This window comes from Schistocerca serialis, chromosome 5, assembly GCF_023864345.2.
Source record: "Schistocerca serialis cubense isolate TAMUIC-IGC-003099 chromosome 5, iqSchSeri2.2, whole genome shotgun sequence".
Lineage (NCBI taxonomy): Eukaryota > Metazoa > Arthropoda > Insecta > Orthoptera > Acrididae > Schistocerca > Schistocerca serialis.
This window is the reverse complement of record NC_064642.1, coordinates 59,843,213-59,863,066: the sequence shown is the minus strand read 5'-3', so window position 1 is coordinate 59,863,066 and position 19,854 is coordinate 59,843,213. Positions and strand designations below refer to the sequence as shown.

The following is a 19,854-nucleotide window of genomic DNA, read 5'->3' as shown; positions in this document are numbered from 1 at the left end:
GAACAAAGTAGCCACAGGTTTGAAGATTAGTACCGGTACAGAGCAGGATATTGTTAACACAGTATCGCACTCCAATAATGTGTCGGCAAGATGGGTGCCATGTCAGTTAATTGCCAAAATAAAATACCGTTGTTCCAATGACTTAAGAACTTTTGCACCGTTTCCATGTCGAAGGTGATTGATTTCTGGCAAAAATCGTTGCAGACAATGAGACTTGGGTCCACTATAACAAAACAGAAATGAAAAGGTAAAGAAGGAACAGTGCCACAGTTTTGTGGGCTGGGCAAATGCCCAGTGGACAGGACATTCCCAAAGCAGTTTTAAATGCCCAAAATTTGAGCATTTATGAAAAGTACTTTTTAAAGTCTTTACTGCTAAAACACATAATTTAATAGTTAAAATAATGGATGGAACAATAGTCCCGATATTGAAAGTTAGTAAATGTTTACATTTATACATCTACATTGAAGTACCAAAGGAAATGGTATAGCCATGCGTATTCAAATACAGAGATATGTAAACTGGCAAAACACAGTGCTGTGATCAGCAATGCCTATATAAGATAACTGTCTGGTGCAGTTGTTAGATCAGTTACTGCTGCTACAGTGGCAGGTTATCAAGATTGAAGTGAGTTTGAACGTGGTGTTACAGTCAGCATACGAGCGATGGGGTACAGGATCTTTGAGGTAGCAATGAAGTGGGAATTTTCCCATATGACCATTTAACAAGTGTATCGTGAATATCAGGAATCCAGTAAAAAATCAAATCTGCGACATCACTGTTTCCAGAAAAAGATCCTGCACGAACGGGACCAACGACAACTGAAGAGAAACGTTCGAAGTGACAGAAGTTTAACTCTTCTGCAAATTTCATTGCTGGGCCATCAAAAGGTGTCAGCATGTGAGACATTCAATGCAACATCATCAATATGGGCTTTCGGAGCTGCCTTTGACTGCAGGACACAAACCTTCACGCCTCACCTGGGCCCGTCAACACCAACATTGGACTGTTGATGACTGGAAACATGTTGCCTGGTCAGATAAGTCTCGTTTCAAACTGTATCGAACAGATGGGCATGTACAGGTATGGAGGCAATCTCATTACTCCATGGACCCTGCATGTCAGCAGGGGACTGTTTAAGCTGGCGGAGGTTCTGTAATGGTGTGGGGCCTGGGCAGTTTGAGTGATATGGATACCCTGCTACATCTCGATATGGCTGACAAGTGACACGTACTGAAGGATCCTGTCTGATCGCCTGCATCTATTTCTGTCCACTGTGCATTCTGTCACACTTGGGCAATTCCAGCAGGACAATGCGACACCCCACATGCCCAGAATTGCTGGAGTGGCTCCAGGAACACTTCTGATTTTAAATTCTTCCTCTGGCCACCAAACTCCCCAGACATGAACATTATTGAGCATATATGGGACGCCTTGCAACGTGCTGTTCAGAAGAGATCGCCACCCCCTCATACTCTTATGGATTTATGAACAGCCCTGCAGGATTCATGGTGTCAATTCCTCCAGCAGTACTGCGAACATTAGTGAAGTCCATGCCACATCATGTTGTGGCACTTCTGTGTGCTCATGGGGGCTCTACACGATAGACAGGTGTCACAGTTTCTTTTGATCTTCAGTGTGTGTGTGTGTGTGTGTGTGTGTGTGTGTGTGTGTGTGTGTGTGTGTGTGACATTCTTTGCCTTTTTTACTAAGAGTGAAAGGAAAGAAGAGAGAAGCACTTAGTTTTATTAGCATTTCAACTTGCTGTACTAACGAAGGACACGTATCATCCTCATTAGCCAGACCTAGCTCCTAGAGATTCGTCTGTTTGGTACTCTCAAAGAAGCAATGGGAAGCAGGCATTTCAGAAGTGGCAAAGATGTGAAAACCATGGTGCGCAACAGGCTATACATGTGACCAGACGAATTCTTTCATCACGGTATCTATGCACTTCCAAAAAGGTGGAAAATGTTCTTTCAATGTCAGGGAGTCTGTGTCAAAAATGACATGTAAATTTTTTTTCATTGTTACCAATAGCACTTTTAAGGTTTCCATTTGAATCACTCTAGTAATAGACAGCAGAATGTTTGTTTACTGTAGAGCACATTAAGTCTCAGAGAGTTGTTGCTTCTCTTTTGCTTACATATCCCTTGACTTTTTCTACATCCTTTAAAAAAAGGAGAGAAAGGAGGACAAGAGGCAAAGAAAAGCAACATAGCCCATCTCTCACAAAACAGAAAAATAATGCTAAACAATGGCTAGCTTACAAAAATAATTAGGTGCACACAGACATATTCTCAACTACTGCATTAATACCTATCACTAGAGATGAAGCTTGTATTTTTAAGGTGACTGCTTTCAACATTCTAAAATACTGAGTTTTCAAAATTTAATTTTCACAGTTGATCGCAGATCAGTCACTTCAGAATTTCAAAGATTTTATCTCTTATGATTGAAACACAAGATACCCATGGAAGCACTTAAACTGAAGAACATGTACGACAACCAACTAAATCAAAAGTTTTACATATAATGAGACCACAGATTGACATTCATGGATTCATCATTAAACTCAAGGGATTATTATTTTAATGATTTATACTCTCTGTGGAGTTAAATGATCACTTTTCATTCAATTAAAAAGAAGTCTGCTTTTTAATGTTTAAAATCTTTGCAACAATAATATCATAACACAGCCAAGATAAGCTTTGTACAGTATCACACAAATGGTGCAGCTTTTTTTCAAGCATTTGTTTTGATTTATTTTATCACACACTATTTAAAGCATCAAATACACATCAGACACAAATCAACTCTACTACAAGTGAGAAGGCAGCAAAACACTTCACTTCATTACCAATTAATCAACCAACAATATTTGTTCCCACAGTTTCTAGCCATATTTCTACTATCCATATGTAATACCATAGAAGTGAAGCCTGTCCTTGCTGCTGCCACTTCCTGCTGCTCTCATTCCAGTGATGATCTGAACATTGACACTAGGTTGGTTGGTCGTTTGATGTTTAAGGGACCAAACAGCAAGGTCATCAGTCCCTTGTTTCAAATATGCTCCATTCCGCTAATGGAACATCTCAGGAAAGTCAGAACAATAAAACAGAAAAAGGTAAAAACGTAAAAGGGCAGTCATGTTGTCATTCGTAAAAAACAAAATGAGGGAAGTCGGCAAGAGAACGAACCCAACGCTATGCTGAAGCAGCATAGGCAAGACCACCTGTGACTTAAAAGGTGCAACCGCTAGAATGTAGAAATACGTATGGGAAAAGGAGACTAACCAATCCTTAAAAAAAAGGTAAAACAGAGTAAAAGGGGAAGAAAAGAGGATTTCGGTCAGGGAGGTGAATCGGGAATCTCCAAACACGGCTTACAGTGGGAGACACCCAAACACTCACCGCCCTGCCCCAACACCAGAGAGATTAAAAACCTTAAAACTGAGAATAAAAACCACTTTCCCGGAGGAAACCGAGAACCAGAGAGACCATCCGGGAATCGTCAGCCAACATCAAAGGTAAAGTGTGCGGGAGTCTGTACTTAGCACGCAGAGCCAAAAGAAGGGGGCATTCAACCAAAATGTGGGCTACTGACTGGAAGGCTCCACAACCACAAAGTGGGGGTGGCTCATCACGCAAAAGAAAACCATGGGTCAGCCTGGTATGGCCAATGCGGAGACGACACATTGTGGTAGAGTCCTTTTGGGAGAGGCGAAAGGAAGAACGCCACAGGCCTGGTGTCATCTTAATTGCACGAAGTTTATTAGACAGGGGAGTAGCCTCCCAAGAATTGGCCCATGACTGTGCGAAGTGGGATTTGATGTGAAGCCGTAAATCCGCTGCAGGAGGGGTTACAGAAAACGGGGGGGTGGGAGGGGGTGGGGGGTGGGGGGTAAGTGACTGCTCCCCCAGCCAAACGATCAGCGAGCTCATTACTCGGGATACCCACATGGCCAGGGACCCAAAGGAAGTCAATGGAACAAGCAGCACGGTGAATATCAGCGAGATGGTCATGGATGGCAGAGACCAGGGGATGGCGCGAAAAACACCAGTCAATAGCAAGAAGGCCACTCATTGAGTCCGTACATAACAAAACGCGGTTGTGTTGGGACTGTTTAATAAAGGTAAGGGCCTGGGAAATTGCCATCAATTCTGCAATAAACACCCCACAGGTAAGTGGCAGCAGATGATTTTCCGTTCCAACAGAGGATGTGAAGGCATACCCAACATGATCAGCAGATTTAGAGCCATCAGTGTAAAAAACAACAGCATCCCGGAACTCCCATAAAATTTGGCGGAAAAAGGAACGGAACACCACCGGGGGGTATGGAATCTTTCGGACCTCGGCGGAGATCCATCCGAATTCGAGGCCGAGGAACTAACCAAGGAGGGGTGGAGGGGAGGAAGACAGGACAAAGAAGGAAGCTGAAAATCACGGCAAAGAGACGCAAGGCGGAGCCCAACCGGTAAACCCGCCCGAGGGCGGGAGTCGGGTGGGCGACGTCCATGGTTTGGGAACAGGATAGAATAGGAAGGATGAGTGGGAGAGGAACGGATAGTGAGTGCATAAGACACCAGAAGCTGGGACCGCCGAACAGAAAGGGGGGGGATCTCAGATTCAACCAGGAGACTATCAACAGGGCTAGTAGGGAAGGCACCGGTGGCCAAACGGATACCACGATGGTGGACTGGATCCAGCACGTGCAGTGTGGAAGGAGCAGCTGAACCATAAACTTGACAACCATAGTCCAAGCGAGACAGAACTGGAGCACGATAAAGACGGAGAAGGAGGGAACGGTCCGCACCCCAAGAGGAGTAGGCAAGGAAGCAAAGGACATTCAGTTTACGGAAACATCCTACCTTCAGAAGTCTGATATGGGGCAGCCAAGTGAGCTTGTTGTCAAAAAGAAGACCCAGGAAACAAAACTGTGGGACCACAGGCAATCGTTGTGCAGCGAGATAGAGCTCTGAATCAGGGTGGATCGTAGTACGGCGACAGAAGTGGACCACCCGCGATTTTAAAGGAGAGAATTGAAACCTGTTTGAGAGGGTCCATGCAGAGGCACGCCATATAGCTACCTGGAGCTGCCGTTCTGCTGATGCCATCGAGGAGGAACTAACCCAAATGCAGAAATCATCCACATACAGGGCAGGAGCGACCAAGGGACAGACAGAGGCCACAAGTCCATCGATAGCAATGAGGAAAAGAAGGACACTCAAGACAGAACCCTGTGGGATGCCCGTCTCCCGGGTCCGTGGAGAACTAAAAGCAGTACCAACTCGAACTCTGAATGACCGATGGATCAGGAACTGGCGGATAAAAATTGGGAGTGGGCCCCGAAGACCCCACTGATGAAGGTTAAGTAAGATGTGATGGCGCCAAGCCTTGTCATAGGCCATGCGAAGGTCAAAAAACACTGCAACCAAATGGCAGCACTGGGAAAAAAGCCTCCCGAACTGCGGATTCCAAGCGAAGTAAATGATTGATTGGAGACCGTCCCTCTCGAAAGCCACTCTGGTAAGGGGACAATAGTTCCCAAGATTTGAGGACCCAATTGAGCCGACGGGCTACCATCCGTTCAAGTAACTTACAAACAACATTGGTCAAACTAATTGGCCGATAGCTGTCAACAGATAGGGGGTTCTTACCAGGCTTAAGGACAGGAACCACAATGCTATCCCTTCACTGAGAAGGGAAGTCACCCTGGAGCCAGATACGGTTAAACATCCAAAGAAGATGTTGCCGTTGTGGAGCACTGAGATGTTGAAGCAGTTGGTTATGAATGGAATCTGGGCCAGGGGCCATATCATGAGAAGAAGATAGAGCAGAAAGAAATTCCCATTCAGTAAAAGGTTCGTTGTAAGATTCTGACTCACAAGGGGTGAAACATAAGGTGGAAGCTTCAGCCCGCTGTTTTTGGTGAAGGAAAGCAGCTGGATAGGAGGCCGACGCTGATGCCACTGCAAAATGGGTCGCAAGATGTTCTGCAAGAACTAATGGGTCCGTACAAAAGCCATCTGGGAGGTGAAGGCCTGGGAGGGTGGACTGCCGATGGCAACCTTGGAGAGAGCGAAGTGTAGCCCATACCCGTGACAGAGGGACAGTAGAACCAAGGGAAGAAACGAATCGTTCCCAACATATCTGCTTGCTCTGTTTGATTAAATAACAGGCTTTAGCGTGGAGGCGTTTAAAGGTAGTAAGGCTGGCTACGGATGGGTGCCTCTTAAAGTGTTGCAAAGCTCGACGGCGATCACGGATGGCAAGGGCAATGGCCGTACTCCACCATGGGACTTGCCGGCAACGAAATGGTCCAGATGAGCGTGGGACAGCAAGGCTAGCAGCGCGAACAATCGCGTCAGACATGTCACGTAGGACGTCATCAATACAACCCGACAAAGAGGGAGAAAACGCGACCTGTGCAGCGTATAGAGGCCAATCGGCGCGTTGGAAAGACTAACGAGGTAACCTGTCCATCGGGGAGCGGGAAGGGAGCGTGATAATCAACGGGAAATGGTCACTATCACAAAGGTCGTCGTGTGGCGACCAGTGTAATGAAGGGAGGAAAGAGGGAGAAGAAAGAGAAAGATCAATGGCAGAAAAGGTACCATGACTGGCACTGAAATGAGTAGGGGAGCCATCATTAAGAAGGCACAGGTCGTGGTCTGCAATAAATTGGTCTATAAGAAGACCTCGTCTAGATGGAAAGGCACTGCCCCACAAGGGATGATGAGCATTAAAATCCCCAAGGAGGAGGAAGGGAGAAGGAAGTTGCTGAAGAAGGGCAGTTAAGGCAGCAGGTGTAAGAGTCCTGTCAGGAGGGAGATAAAGATTGCAAACTGTGACCGCAGAGTCTAAGTGGACCCTAACAGCAACCGCTTCCAATGTAGTTTGAAGAGGAATCCACGTGCTAGCAATGTCTGTACGGACCAACGTACAAACGCCACCAGAAGCCCGCAGGGGTCCGACCCCATTTTGACAGAAAACATGGAACCCACGGAGGGTTGGTGAGTGAGCATCAGTAAAATGAGATTCCTGGAGAACCACACAAGCTGCAGAGTAGGACAAAATAAGGGATTTCAATTCCGGAAGGCGACGATAGTATCCATTACAATTCCATTGGAGAACCACAGAACGATGGTTTAAATGGGGGCTGAACACGCTAAATCCGGTCATACCACCAGGTCCCCACCTGTCACCGACAAGGAGGGGGCGACATCCATGAACGACAGGTCAGAATCCGGTTGTGAAGTCGGGGAAGGGACCTACGGTGACACCAGAGGCTCTTTGTCCCGGGACTTATGTTTCTTCTTCTTTTCAGGCTGAGATCGAGGAGGGCTGTGTGGCATAAAGGAGCCAGCTGCAGCAAGATCAGGAACAGAAAGAGACCGGGCGACCTGGGGGCAGACAGTCTGCGGCAGCAGACCTTTGGCCTGGAAGGTGGCGGGAAGGGGCATCCCGGGAGAGGCGCCCTTGACCGGCAGACGCCGAAGGAGTGGGACACTTCTCTGGTTGGGGAGGGGGAGCAGCGCCCAGAGGAGAAGGCGTGGGAGCCGCAGGGGAGGGGGGGGAGGAGAGCGGTCCGGGATGGGGGTAAGGAAGAGGGAGAAAGGGGTGTAGATGTAACCAAGGCATAACTAGATGTCATGGACACAGGGTGAAGTCGTGTATATTTCTTACGGGCCTCTGTAGGTTAAACGATCGAGGGACTTGTACTCCTGTATCTTTTTTTCCTTCTTATATACTGGGCAATCTGGTGAACGTGGAGAATGACTACCGTGACAATTTACACACGCAGGAGGGGGAACACAGGGAGCCCCTCATGGAGTGGACGTCCACAGTCACCACAGAGAGGGGCCTGTGAACAGCGGGAAGTCATGTGTCCAAAACGCAAGCACTTAAATCACCTCATAGGAGGTGGGATGTACGGCTTCACATCACATCGACAAACCATAATCTTTACTTTCTCAGGGAGGGTATCCCCTTCAAAGGCCAGGATAAAGGCACCAGTATCAATACGATTGTCCTTAGGACCCTTCTGAACACGCCGAACAAAGTGAACACCCCGCCGTCCGAGATTGTCCCGAAGTTCCTCATCAGTTTGAAGGATGAGGTCCCTGTGAAAAATCACACCTTGTACCATATTTAGAGACGGGGAAGGGGGGGGGGGTAATGGACACAGGAATTGTGCCAAGATGGGTACAGGCACGAAGGACCGCAGATTGGGCAGCTGAAGCAGTTTTTATCAGCAACGAACCCGACCGCATCTTGCTCAGGGAGTCCACTTCGCCAAACTTGTCTTCAATGTGTTCCCAAAGAATAAAGGTTTGGTACTGGTGAAAGTATCTCCATCAGTCCTGGTGCAAACTAGATAACGGGGGAAAGGTTTTGCCCCTAGCCGACGGGCCTGACCCTCTTCCCAGGGGGTAGCCATGGAAGGGAAGGCCGAAGGGGCAAGACAAGCAGCACTTGAGGAATCAGTTCCACGCAGAGAGACAGCCGCAGAAGAACGGCCAGAGTTCTGGACCCGTATGCGTTTCATTTGCATAGCGCCCGTCCTGATACCACCCACTCCAATCAGGGGCTCTCCTCACGGGCGCCACCCAGCCACAGCAAGGGGCGTCTGGCACGGTGGCCATTGCCGGGAGTTCCGATGCTCCAGGATGACGAGCAACCACTCCAAGGCATGCATGAGGAGGTCACAGCTCAGGTATCAGAAGTATGATCCCTGTGTGTTCAGGAGGCTCAACCAAAAGGGTACATAGCGACCCCACCACACGGGCTGGCTACCGTGCTGGCTATGCACCCTAGTATCAGACAACAACGTGAAAGAAAAGGTGGAACGCACTAGGAGGGCGCACGTCGGAGACACTAGGTAAGGTGCTCTTCCCCAAATGTCTCACACTACGGAGGAGAAATTTTGTAATGGAGGTCAAACCCCAGAGGGGGGCCAAGGAATGCCAAAAGGAGGAGATGATTATGCAACAAAGCCGAATTGGAAAACCAACAGAACCAGGAGGATAGCGGGGGCCAACATAAGCAAGGACACCAAGAGAGGGAGAGGAGAGGGCGAGGGGAAAGGAGCAAGGAGGGGAAGGGAAAGGAAATGCAGCCCTGGAGAGAAAGAAGGCTGCAATCGCTCGGGGCCCCGTGCTCGCAACGCACGTATCCACAAAAGAGTTGTGGACCCCCTGGGGGGATTGACACTAGGGTAGTCACTACCTTGACATTGCAGTCTCCATTTTAGTTGTTGCTGTGCCACCATCTACTCTAGGATTACGGGTTCTCCGCTTTGTCACACCTCTGTCTGAAAGCACCACACATACTGCGTTGCTAGTCTTCACCATTTTGCCTCTTGTCGCCGACCTGCCAGCACATGGTCTCTCAAGCATAATAGCACAGAAGAAGAGAGAGCTTTTCATTTAAAGGCACTGATCCTCATCTTTTTTTCATTTTACTATTAGCCATAAAGTTTTGGGTCCCTTTGCTTGTAACTATGCCTCAGATATGCATCCAGCAGGAAGGCCCTGCTGAAAGCAGTAGCGATGATCCCATCAGGGCATGCAGGCAGCTGTACAAGCTGCACATTGAGGCAGAACATTCACACAGGCCACCCTTGAGGGGTCTAGAGAAGCTGAAGCCTCACAATTCACTATTGTTAGCAGTTTTCCGGCAGTTACATTCACCCCTTCTATCATGAAGAGATCTACTGTAAAGGCACTGATTTTCTTGCAAATATATTTAATGTTGGTCACACATGCGTGCAAGCAGACAATTTTGTGTTGAAAGTGGCATGTTTGAAGTTACAAGGTTGCACAGGCACTCACATCGAATCAGTCTACACAATGAAGAACAAAAAGATCTGAATCCATGACACAGGGGTTAGCAGAACAATACTCTGATAAAAGAAGAATTAATAGTTATTATGATAAGGTGTCCACACTCTGGTAAAGGCGAGGAGATGACTGAGCCATTTGCTGACAGTGTGAATGATTGTGCGTGGTACTTATAATTCAGGAAGGGAAGGGCATGTAATGCTGTCTCAGCACTGGATATATTTATTGATGGTATCAATCCACAAACTAGCAGTAAAGTCACGGCAGTGTCATAGTCCTCATAAAACAGTCCATTTAGTGATATTGTGAGAGGAAGCTGGCAATTCGTCTCCACACCTTCGCACAATAGTGATCTGTGTCACAAATTACTAATGACACAAATTGCAGACAAGTCACAGTGTCGACATATGTAGTGCTCCTTACTTTAATCGTACAAAAATTTGACATTTGGGTATTAACTGCCCTCAGTCATGGAGCAGAGCAAACCTTGGTCATGGAAGATCCCTGAACTACAGAGGCAGTGGGAGGATAAACCAGCGAGACAATTGGACACGTGCGATCATCCATCCCAGTTCCCAGTAAGAGCTGTAAGCCCCATTAACTTTCTTTGGTCACAACAGGTGGCAAGTGTGACTGTATTGGGGAAGATGCAAGGAAGAAAGGTGACAGTTTCTGTGAAGTTTGGAAGGTAAGAGATGAGGCACTAGCACAAGTAAAGGTGCAAGGACAGATTGTGAGTCTGTATCTGGACATTTCTTATTTCAGGGCATGACAAAAGGTAGTCAAAATCCTGGCAAAGAATGCAGTTCAGTTGCTCCAGTTGTGGGTGGTACTGAGTCAGAGGGGAATGGTCCTTTGTGGCCGACAGTGGAACTTTGGAAGGTGGTGGATGACTGTACAGATAAAGCATGGGAGATTGTTTCTGTAAAAAGTTGGGAGGGTAACTTTGATCTGTGAGACCCTTGGTATATTTGGAGAGGAATTGCTGATCACTAGATGTAACTGCCACATGTGGCTAGGCCATATGAAAGGGACTTCTTGGTGTGGAATGGTTGACAGCTGTTTAAGTGGAGGTACTGATGTCCGTAAGTTTCATATGGATGGAGGTACTGATGTACCAATCTTTGAGGTGGCGGTCAACACTGACCAAGGTGGCTTGTGGGGTTGATGAGGACCAGGTGACATGAAAAGGGGAGAAGGTGTTGGGGATCTGTAGGAATGTGGCCAAGATGTCTTCACCCCCAGTCCAGATCATCAATGATCCTGAACCAGGTGAGGGATGTGGATTCGTGGAAGTTAGGAAGGAGTCCTCTAGATCACCCTTGAATAGGCTGGCACAGGATGGTGCAATGTGGGTGCCCCATTACCGCACCATGAATTTATTTTTAGGTGATGCTTTCAAAGGTGAAGTAATTATGGTCGAGGATACAGTTGGTCTAGTTGACCTGGAAGGAGGTTTTAGATGGGAGGGCAGGCTATGAGTAAGACACTGAGTGTTGGCCTGCAAGAGCAGAGATTCTCTCAGTGAGGACACAGTAACCATCCACAACAGAGCATCCTGAGCAGTTGTGGTTTATGGACTTCATATATAGAAGTATGTAGAGTGGGGAGTGGTAGGTGTGAGGAAAAAGTTAGATTCAGGGGAGAAGTTCTGGGATGGTCCTACAGGTTTGATGAGAGACTGGAGATCCTTCTGGATTTCTGGAATGGGGTCACTGTGGCAGGGTTTATAGGACGAATCTGACAGCTTGTGGAGTCCTCCTGCCAAGTAATCCCAGTGTTTCAGAACCATAGTAGTGGGACCTTTGCAAACACTTTATCCAATACAAGATTTTTCCTACATTCCTATTATGCAGCTCTGTAGGTATAAATGTCTTGACTTTCTGGTACCCTTAGCATGAAGATGTGCTTACCAATCACCTGCGCTACCTGTGAATGAGTGTTAGCAACTGCACAACTTCCCCATTGCAAGGGACGCTTTGCAGATGTATAATACTAGGCACACTCATGATCTCTACATCATTAGCAAAGACTGCCTAACACATTCCACTTTGTCACTATCTGACCTTCAACACTGTTCAAATTCTGAATTATTTGTGTTCAGACTTAACTTTCCGAACCAATATCTCCAGCTGTAAAATCAGTCTCGTCTTAGTTCAAATTGTAACACTTTCCTCCCCGGGAGTGATAACTACAGTCCAGGATTCTCTAATCTAGTTAGCAACAGCTGTCTGTACTCCATACCTGCACAATTAACTTTTAACGTAATTTGTTTTAATGACCACCTTGTTTCTCAGTCTTAGAAGGTTCCCTTGAACAACAGTGGTCTATTATTCAATAATTACCACTGTAATGTAATCTTACAGATCAGTAAACTATAGGCTTCTGCATATATGGTATTAACCATGTTACCAGCAAATGAGCAGCCCACAGTCCACAAATGGGGGCATTGGTGTGGATCGCACTGCAGCACGTGCAAATGACTGGCTTCACCAAAGGTATATGGTGGCAGTAATGTTACCTAGTTCTACATGTACTACTATAACTCTGCTTTTCATTTGACTACCCACATGGCTCATATACACACTTATTAATTAGCCTACTTTTTCGTATTTGTTTACCAACATTTAGGTATTTCGCGGAATAGCTGCAGGTACTAACTGAGAAACTTAAAACCAGGCTACGGTCGCAGACCATAGGAAAATAAATCGTGAGGGAATACCTTATAGGGCAGGAAAAGATCTAGCACATACCTCACACATACATTTATCTAGAATTTAGAAATTAAAGGTTGTCTTAAAAGCTGCAATATCTCAGTATCTGATTACATGTTCAAGCAAATGGGATAAATCTCAAATCATTCAGTTAATGACAGCGCAGTTTAGTAGCACACTAGTCTCCTATTTTAATGTAATAAAGTTTCTTAGACGTTGAGTAATGTGTTAACATTACTTTACACAGAACAATTATGTGGGGCAAAATGCCTATTGGCATCATCACAGGATAGAGTTTAGACTAGAATCCCTTCAGCCTTATTTGATAATTTTATTAATGTATTCTGTGGAACAAACTGAACTCATGTTCTACTGCATTGGTCATTAAGATTACACTGAATGTAAGGTTTGTCATGCTATTCCTTCTATCCCATGTGACATGGACCACCTTTTTCACGACTTCAGAAGCAAATATCTTAAGCTCAGTTTCCCGAATTTTTTAGTGATTCTGATAAGAAGCTTAATTACTTTGCAATTAAAAAAAAAGGTAAATATACATTTTACCCTCCTAATTGTAATTCACTAAGACACTCTGAGCTTATATTGACATAACAGAAATAGTCCAAATCAGCCTAAACCTACATCTAAACTGTCATTTTTTACTGTTTAAAACACCATCATACACCACCTCTAATGCCCACGTAATGGAGTTCCGGACCATAGCTCATGAGAAACCAGGCAGGGGAAACCTATCTCCAGCAAACGTGCAGCCACCTCATCGGTGCACTCACGTCACCTCGCCTCACAGTACCTCTCCACTCATCTTCACAACTTTGCTTGTAAAGGCAGGATGCAATGTAAATAGCCCTGTCACCCACTGTTACCCAGCAATGTAAATTTACGTCCCTTAACACTCCAAAATAGTTGCAATCATTCAACATCATTTAGTCTGTAAGGTCCCTATTAGTGTGCACTACCTGTCCAAGGGACAGTTCAACAGAAACACATTGTAAAGTCATCCCTACAGAAAGAAAAAGGAATGTTCATGAGGCCACAGTTTAAAGGGAATAAGTACTTACAAAATTTTTGGCTGGAAAGATTCTGCTTGTTACTAGACTGCTTCCATTGCTCACTGCCCTGTACAGGTCAATGTTGTTGGCTTGACAGAGCTTCCACATTGGAAGCCTGCTGACAGACATCTAGCAAATATTCATCTACAGCCCTCAAATAGTGGAAGTGTGGGAGGATGACCAAGTGCGGCCACAGTAGATGGGGGCAGAATGCTGGGCTGGATTGGTATTGCACCCTCTGCAACTGGCTATAACACACGCCTTCCTGCATCTCCTTGATCCACTACATCTTTTAGCTGTATTGGCTCCCTGCAAACACTATGTCTTTCCCAGATGCATTTTATATACTTCCAATTATGCAATAAACTAGGCAATGTATCTTACTGATTTCTCTGTTCTTCTTTAAAACTTACTTCCACTGGGCATCCACACATCAGTCCTGTTTACTGTCACAGCAGTCACAAATTAAATGGAAAAGTTTGTCTTGCTTCCGACTTTTGCCGATAGGTGGCAATGGAAAGAAACAGATCACAGATGTCAGGCAGTTAGTTTGGACCTCGGTCAACATAACCTCATTCAAACATCAGTTGATTTGTGTCTGCATCATAAAGTTGTTCTCGATTGAAAATGTCAGTTTACGAGCCTAATTCTCGTCATTTGCGGGAGGTGTTACTGTTTTGTTTCAATATGAAGAAAACAACAGCTGAGTCTCATTGAATTATCTCAAGTACGTATGGTAAGGACACTATTAGTGAAAGAATGTGTCGTGATTGGTTTCAACGCTTCAAGAACAGAGATTTTAACGTCTTACACTGGCATAGTGGTGGAAGAGAGAATGTTTTTGAAGATGCAGAACTGGAGACATTGCTCAGTGAAGACCCAGCGTAAAACTCCAGAAAAATTGTCACAATTAGTGGGAGTGACACAGCAAGCCATTTCAAAACGTATCAAGGCAATGGGCATGATTCAGAAAGAAGGAACTTGGGTCCCGTGTGAGCTGAAACCAAGAGACATTGAACGACGTCTGTGTGTTTGTGAACAGTTGCTTCAGAGGCAAAAATGGAAGGGATTTCTACATCACATTGTGACCGAGGACAAAAAATGGGTTCATTACGATAACCCTAAACGCAAAAAAATCAGGGGATATCCCGGCCATGCTTCCACGTCGACGGCCAAACCGAATATTCACAGCTCCAAGATCATGCTCTGAATTTGGTGGGACCATCTCAGCATCGTGTACTATGAGATGTTAAAACCAAGTGAAACAATCACAGGTGCTCATTATTGAACACAATTAATGCATTTGAGCAAAGCATTAAAAGACAAACAGCCGAAGTGCAGCGAGAGGCACGAAAAAGTGATTTTGCAGCACGACAATGCTCGACCACACATTGCAAAAGAGGTCAAAACGTACTTGGAAACATTCAAATGGGAAGTCCTACCCCACCTGCCGTATTCTCCAGACATTGCTCCCTCTGACTATCACCTGTTTAGATCAATGGCGCATGGCCTGGCTGACGAGCACTTCTAATCTCATGAAGAAGTCACAAATTGGATCGATTCGTGGATCGCTTCACAAGATGAACAATTTTTCGATGCCCGAAAGATGGGAGAAAGTAGTGGCCAGTGATGGAAAATACTTTGAATGATAATGTGTAACCAATTTGTTTCATTTAAGCCTCAAATGTAGTCGAAAAAACGGTGGAAGCAAAGTTGTACACCTTGTATATTTAGAACTAATGAGAGAAAAATCATCACGCTCTTAATTACCCATGAAAGACAAAATTCCAGTGCAAAAATTTTATACATCATAGTTGCCAGAAATGCTGTTATACACATCACTGTTTTTCTCCCATAAAAACAAGTAATTCCAAAACAACTGTCAAAGAAATTTGACACAGTCTAGAATTGTAGAAACAAAGAAGTGTGAAAAACTCCTAAACTCATTGCCTCTTTACTTGGAGCTCCTCGGGGCAGGGTGGTTTATCAATGGAATAATGAGAAGGAAGAGTACTTAAAGTGATGCAGGAAGATCTATAGATGTTTACAAAATGTCCGAGAACAAATTAACCAAGTTTCATATTCACTGTTGTAACAAGAAGTGCCTTCTTCAAGCTGACAAAAGCTGAAGATGGTTCAGTTAGCACGAGTGTTATTCACATGGATTTCAGTGGGACCTTCACTATTGTTTATTAGCATGAAGTCCAAAGCCCACACTGGAGTAATTAACAAATCACTATTTACACAGCAGTGCCTCACACTTTACCAGTTCACTTTCGTATGCTATAATATTTGATTCTCTGCAAGACAATAAATTAGCTGCTCAAGCTTTTAAACAGAAAATATTTCAGAGACAAAGAAATAAATTTCCTAAAAATAAAGTGATTTAAATATTCATGAACTAGTGAACATTCCAAATTAGCCGATACAGCTTTTCAGCAAAGAAGACTGTGGTCTTGGGTAAATTGGCATTTCGTTTGTACATTCCTTGCAAAAGGCACTATTGATGGTATTGGAGGAATGGCGAAGCAATATGGGTGTGAAAGGTAGACAAGCTCTCATTACAGATCGATAATCTTTTGTGCGAAATCAATAACTCAAAAGTATTACAGCAGTTCCGGCAGAGGTTAAAAGCCATGCTGACCAGTTACAGCAGCATTGGAGTGACATCAGATCTCTTCAAACCACAACAACTACTCCAGTGTCCACACCATATGGGAATATGTGAGTTAAAATGTGATGTCTGGGAAGATGGTACACTCTTCCATATCAAATCTATTGCAAGATATAGCTTTGATGAAGAAACACTAATTCTTTTACAATCAGTTCAGTGATGAAACCTTTTCCTTGTCTTCTTGTTTGGTGGGTTACTCTTAAACTAGAATCTGAATGAGGACATTTGCAAAAATTACTTTGAGGAGTTGCCCGTAAATATTGTGGAAAAAAAAAAGGAAGTTTTAGATAAATTCTGAGGGGTGTAAGAACTAAATTTGTATGGCTAGAAAAGCACGATACTAATGAAACTGACATTTCCCAAGTGGTGTCTGCTTTATCAAGAACCTATCACAGATTTTCGGGAAAGGTTAATTTTTGCTGAAATGAAATTAAACCTTTTAAACTAAATTTGTGGTCAGTTACCTAAATGCTCTTCATTTATTTATAAATATATCAATACCCAATGATTTTAACATTGTTAGGTACATAACTTGAGACTAAGTTGAATTAATGTGTTACACCTCTACCACTAAAATGTAACAACTGTAGCATTACTCTTATTTTATAATAGCCGTTTTAAACTTATTCAATATCTAATATTTTCATACATGCTGTTCCTTGTATTTCATATTTATATGACTTGTTCGACACGGAAATATGGAAGCGTCCGATCCCACCCGTCTGCTTTGACCCATGCCGTCACAAATATGGCGGAAACAAAAAACAAACACACACACTTTCCACAAGAAGCCTAATGACACTAACGGGACAAGCGCGGGAAATGGGGTGTTTTGGGTGGGGGGCAAACTAAATATAAACAAATTTAGATGCCTTGCGTAGCTACAACATGTAAGTGAAGACAGCCATGCATGAATACCCACCCACCTCCCCAGGGGTCATAACCCCTGCAACCCATAGAAGATAAAGATGCTTCAGTAGCTGATTAGTGTTTTTTGTCTTTTTTTTAAAAAAAATCTCACGGGATAGAACGAACAGATCAGAAAGATAAATATAATTAACTAAAACAGAAATTCGAGGAAACAGATAATTAAAATAAGTAATAAGTGTTTTTAACAAAAAATATCTCACGAGATAGAACGAACAGATCAGAAAAGTAAATAAAATAAGATAAAACAAAACTGGAGACAGCCACACTCAAACCAAACTCCGCGCCGTCATGACGTCACACACGACAAGACCCTTACGTCACGGGTCAAAGCCGACGTGTGGGATCGGACGCTTCTGTCGACCCTTCGACACCATTAAGATTTACTGTGTAAATGATCTGCAGAACAAGAAGTTACCTAGTACCACAAATTTCTTTGCACAGAAGAAGCTCAAAGATAAGAATTTCAAATACATATGTGTGTTATTTTTGATATTCTGAATTACTACACAGGTTGCTTCGCAAAAGCTTGGCTGTGTAGTGTTCACCTTAAGGCCTAAGTTTTAAAAAAACTGCCAACATTTGAATTATTTTCATGTTAATACTTATTTTCAACTGTACATATATTATATCCATACCAATGGAATCGTCTCACATGCAGAATTTACCATATATTTCTGATACTGCCGCAACATACAAAAGCTGAAGTATTTTGATAACTTTCATTCAATTAACAAAACACATTACCATGACTACCAGAAAGAAAAGGCTTCAATTCTAGCATACCGTTCACTGCCTGCTGTGTCCCACACTCCAACAGTAAATTTTTTCCCTCGTAAAGTCACTACCTTGGCTGCAAAGGCGGCGCCAATGGTCTATAACAGATCACCACACTTTTAGTACTAGCTGCCTCAATCCAGCCAGAAACAAAATCATGACTATGCTAAGTATAAGGTTTTTCTCCTATGTGTAATTATACATAGCGGAATAAAATCCTGATAGGTACATGTAACCCTTCAGAAACCTATCGTGATAATTCCACACAGACCCAACAGAGATTAGATTAGGCTTAGATCAGCTGTAATTTTCGTTCCAAACAATTCACAGGGAGAAGATTCTCCAGGATGTAGAACATGTCAGTAAGACAAAAATACACAAATATTTACAAAGAAAAACCTGCATGGTAATGTTATCTTCGACAGATATCAAGTGAAATGTTCTTTGTGGATATGAAATAAGTAAAAAATTCTTAAACATTTTCGTTTGAAATGTAAAAACTTGTCACAAAACAAATGTTCATTACCCTCAAGTGCTTACAATTTTTTGGCTATCATAGCCATGTATCATCAGGTCGAAAAATGTAATACATTTACAATGATCCCATTACTGCAATGAGTTAGTTAATGTCAGATAGTACTCGAGTTATTTGATATTATTAGTAACATATACACACACAAGACCGCTCTGATAAGAATTTGATCAATGCAATGGGAACTGGCTACCAATAAATCTTTTAGGATCCTCAAACTGAAGTTGATAAGCAGTTACACTTTTTATTGCCCTGGCGACTTACTGAACGTGCGTGCTCCTGAATAACTAAAATCATTTCGAACTAAAGCGAGTGATTGAGTGTACAAAGATTGTTCTTATTTCTAGCACTGATTCCATGAGCTGAGCTATCGGTCTGAAAAAGATGAATACTTCATTAGCGAATAAATATACTGGGAGAAGCACCCGAGTTCACACAGCAGGTAATTCTTATTACGCTTAAGCTTCGCCTTATGAGTTACCCCAAAAAACAATCCCGTATGACATTATGTAACGAACGTAAGCAAAGTATACCATGGATCCTATGTCAAAAAATTAGAAATTTTTTTTTTTTTTTTTTGGATGATCGGTGGGGACAGTAATGCTATCAACGGATAACCAAGAGGATTATGCTTTAAAACCCGATGAAATTTTTTGAAATAAAACAAATTTATCAACAGGTCATCTTGTCATTTCAAGTTATGAACAAACATCATATGACACACAATATACCAAGTAAATATGCCTAATAAAACATCATTCGTATATACTGTATACGCAAAAGTAAAATGACATTTGTGTATAAACAATAAACTGAAACACACGTACATTTTGATATGGGAGATTACTCCTAAATCGGTCGTGGACATATCTTTCAAGAAGACTTGTTTTACCTACATATTCACTGCCCAAAAGAACAACTTTCACGTCCACTTTACTCATAGTCACTTCCCCGGTCCTCCCTTTTCATATTTGCTGCTATTACATGAGTCACACCAATCACTTCATGCTAAGGCTTTGCCTCACAGAACTACCAATACGTTACAAAGCGTATAAGTTGAAGATAAAATTACTTCATACAGATTAAAAAAAAAAAAAAAATGCTATGAGAAATAGTGAAATTTCTGTAAACAGTTACATACATTATCTCAAAGAGGAACTTCCTGCGTCTCATTAAAATTACAGATATAATGCGCTACCACAAATGTAAGCAATAAGCATAAAAGTAAACGTTCAGATTAATTTATATAATTTTTTAAATGCTGTTCTCATTTCTTACATGAAGGTAGCATTGATGGTCCAAGAAATTTAACATAGAA

General features: G+C 43.4%; 1 protein-coding gene across 2 annotated transcripts in view; it reads right to left on the bottom strand.

The window, feature by feature from the left end:
• LOC126481266 (ras-related protein Rab-24-like) overlaps positions 1-19,564 on the bottom strand; it is a 52,290-nt gene extending 32,726 nt beyond the window's left edge. Inside the window, exons 1-2 of one of the 2 annotated variants that reach the window (XM_050104892.1) lie at positions 19,364-19,564; positions 18,014-18,102 (exon numbers count right to left, since the gene is read on the bottom strand). In XM_050104892.1, the coding sequence (XP_049960849.1) occupies positions 18,014-18,102; positions 19,364-19,477 (203 nt within the window). In that variant the 5' untranslated portion in view covers positions 19,478-19,564. The remainder of the gene's footprint in view (positions 1-18,013; positions 18,103-19,363) is intronic. The other variant, XM_050104893.1, reaches the window with a different exon arrangement.
• Positions 19,565-19,854: the final 290 nt, after the last annotated feature.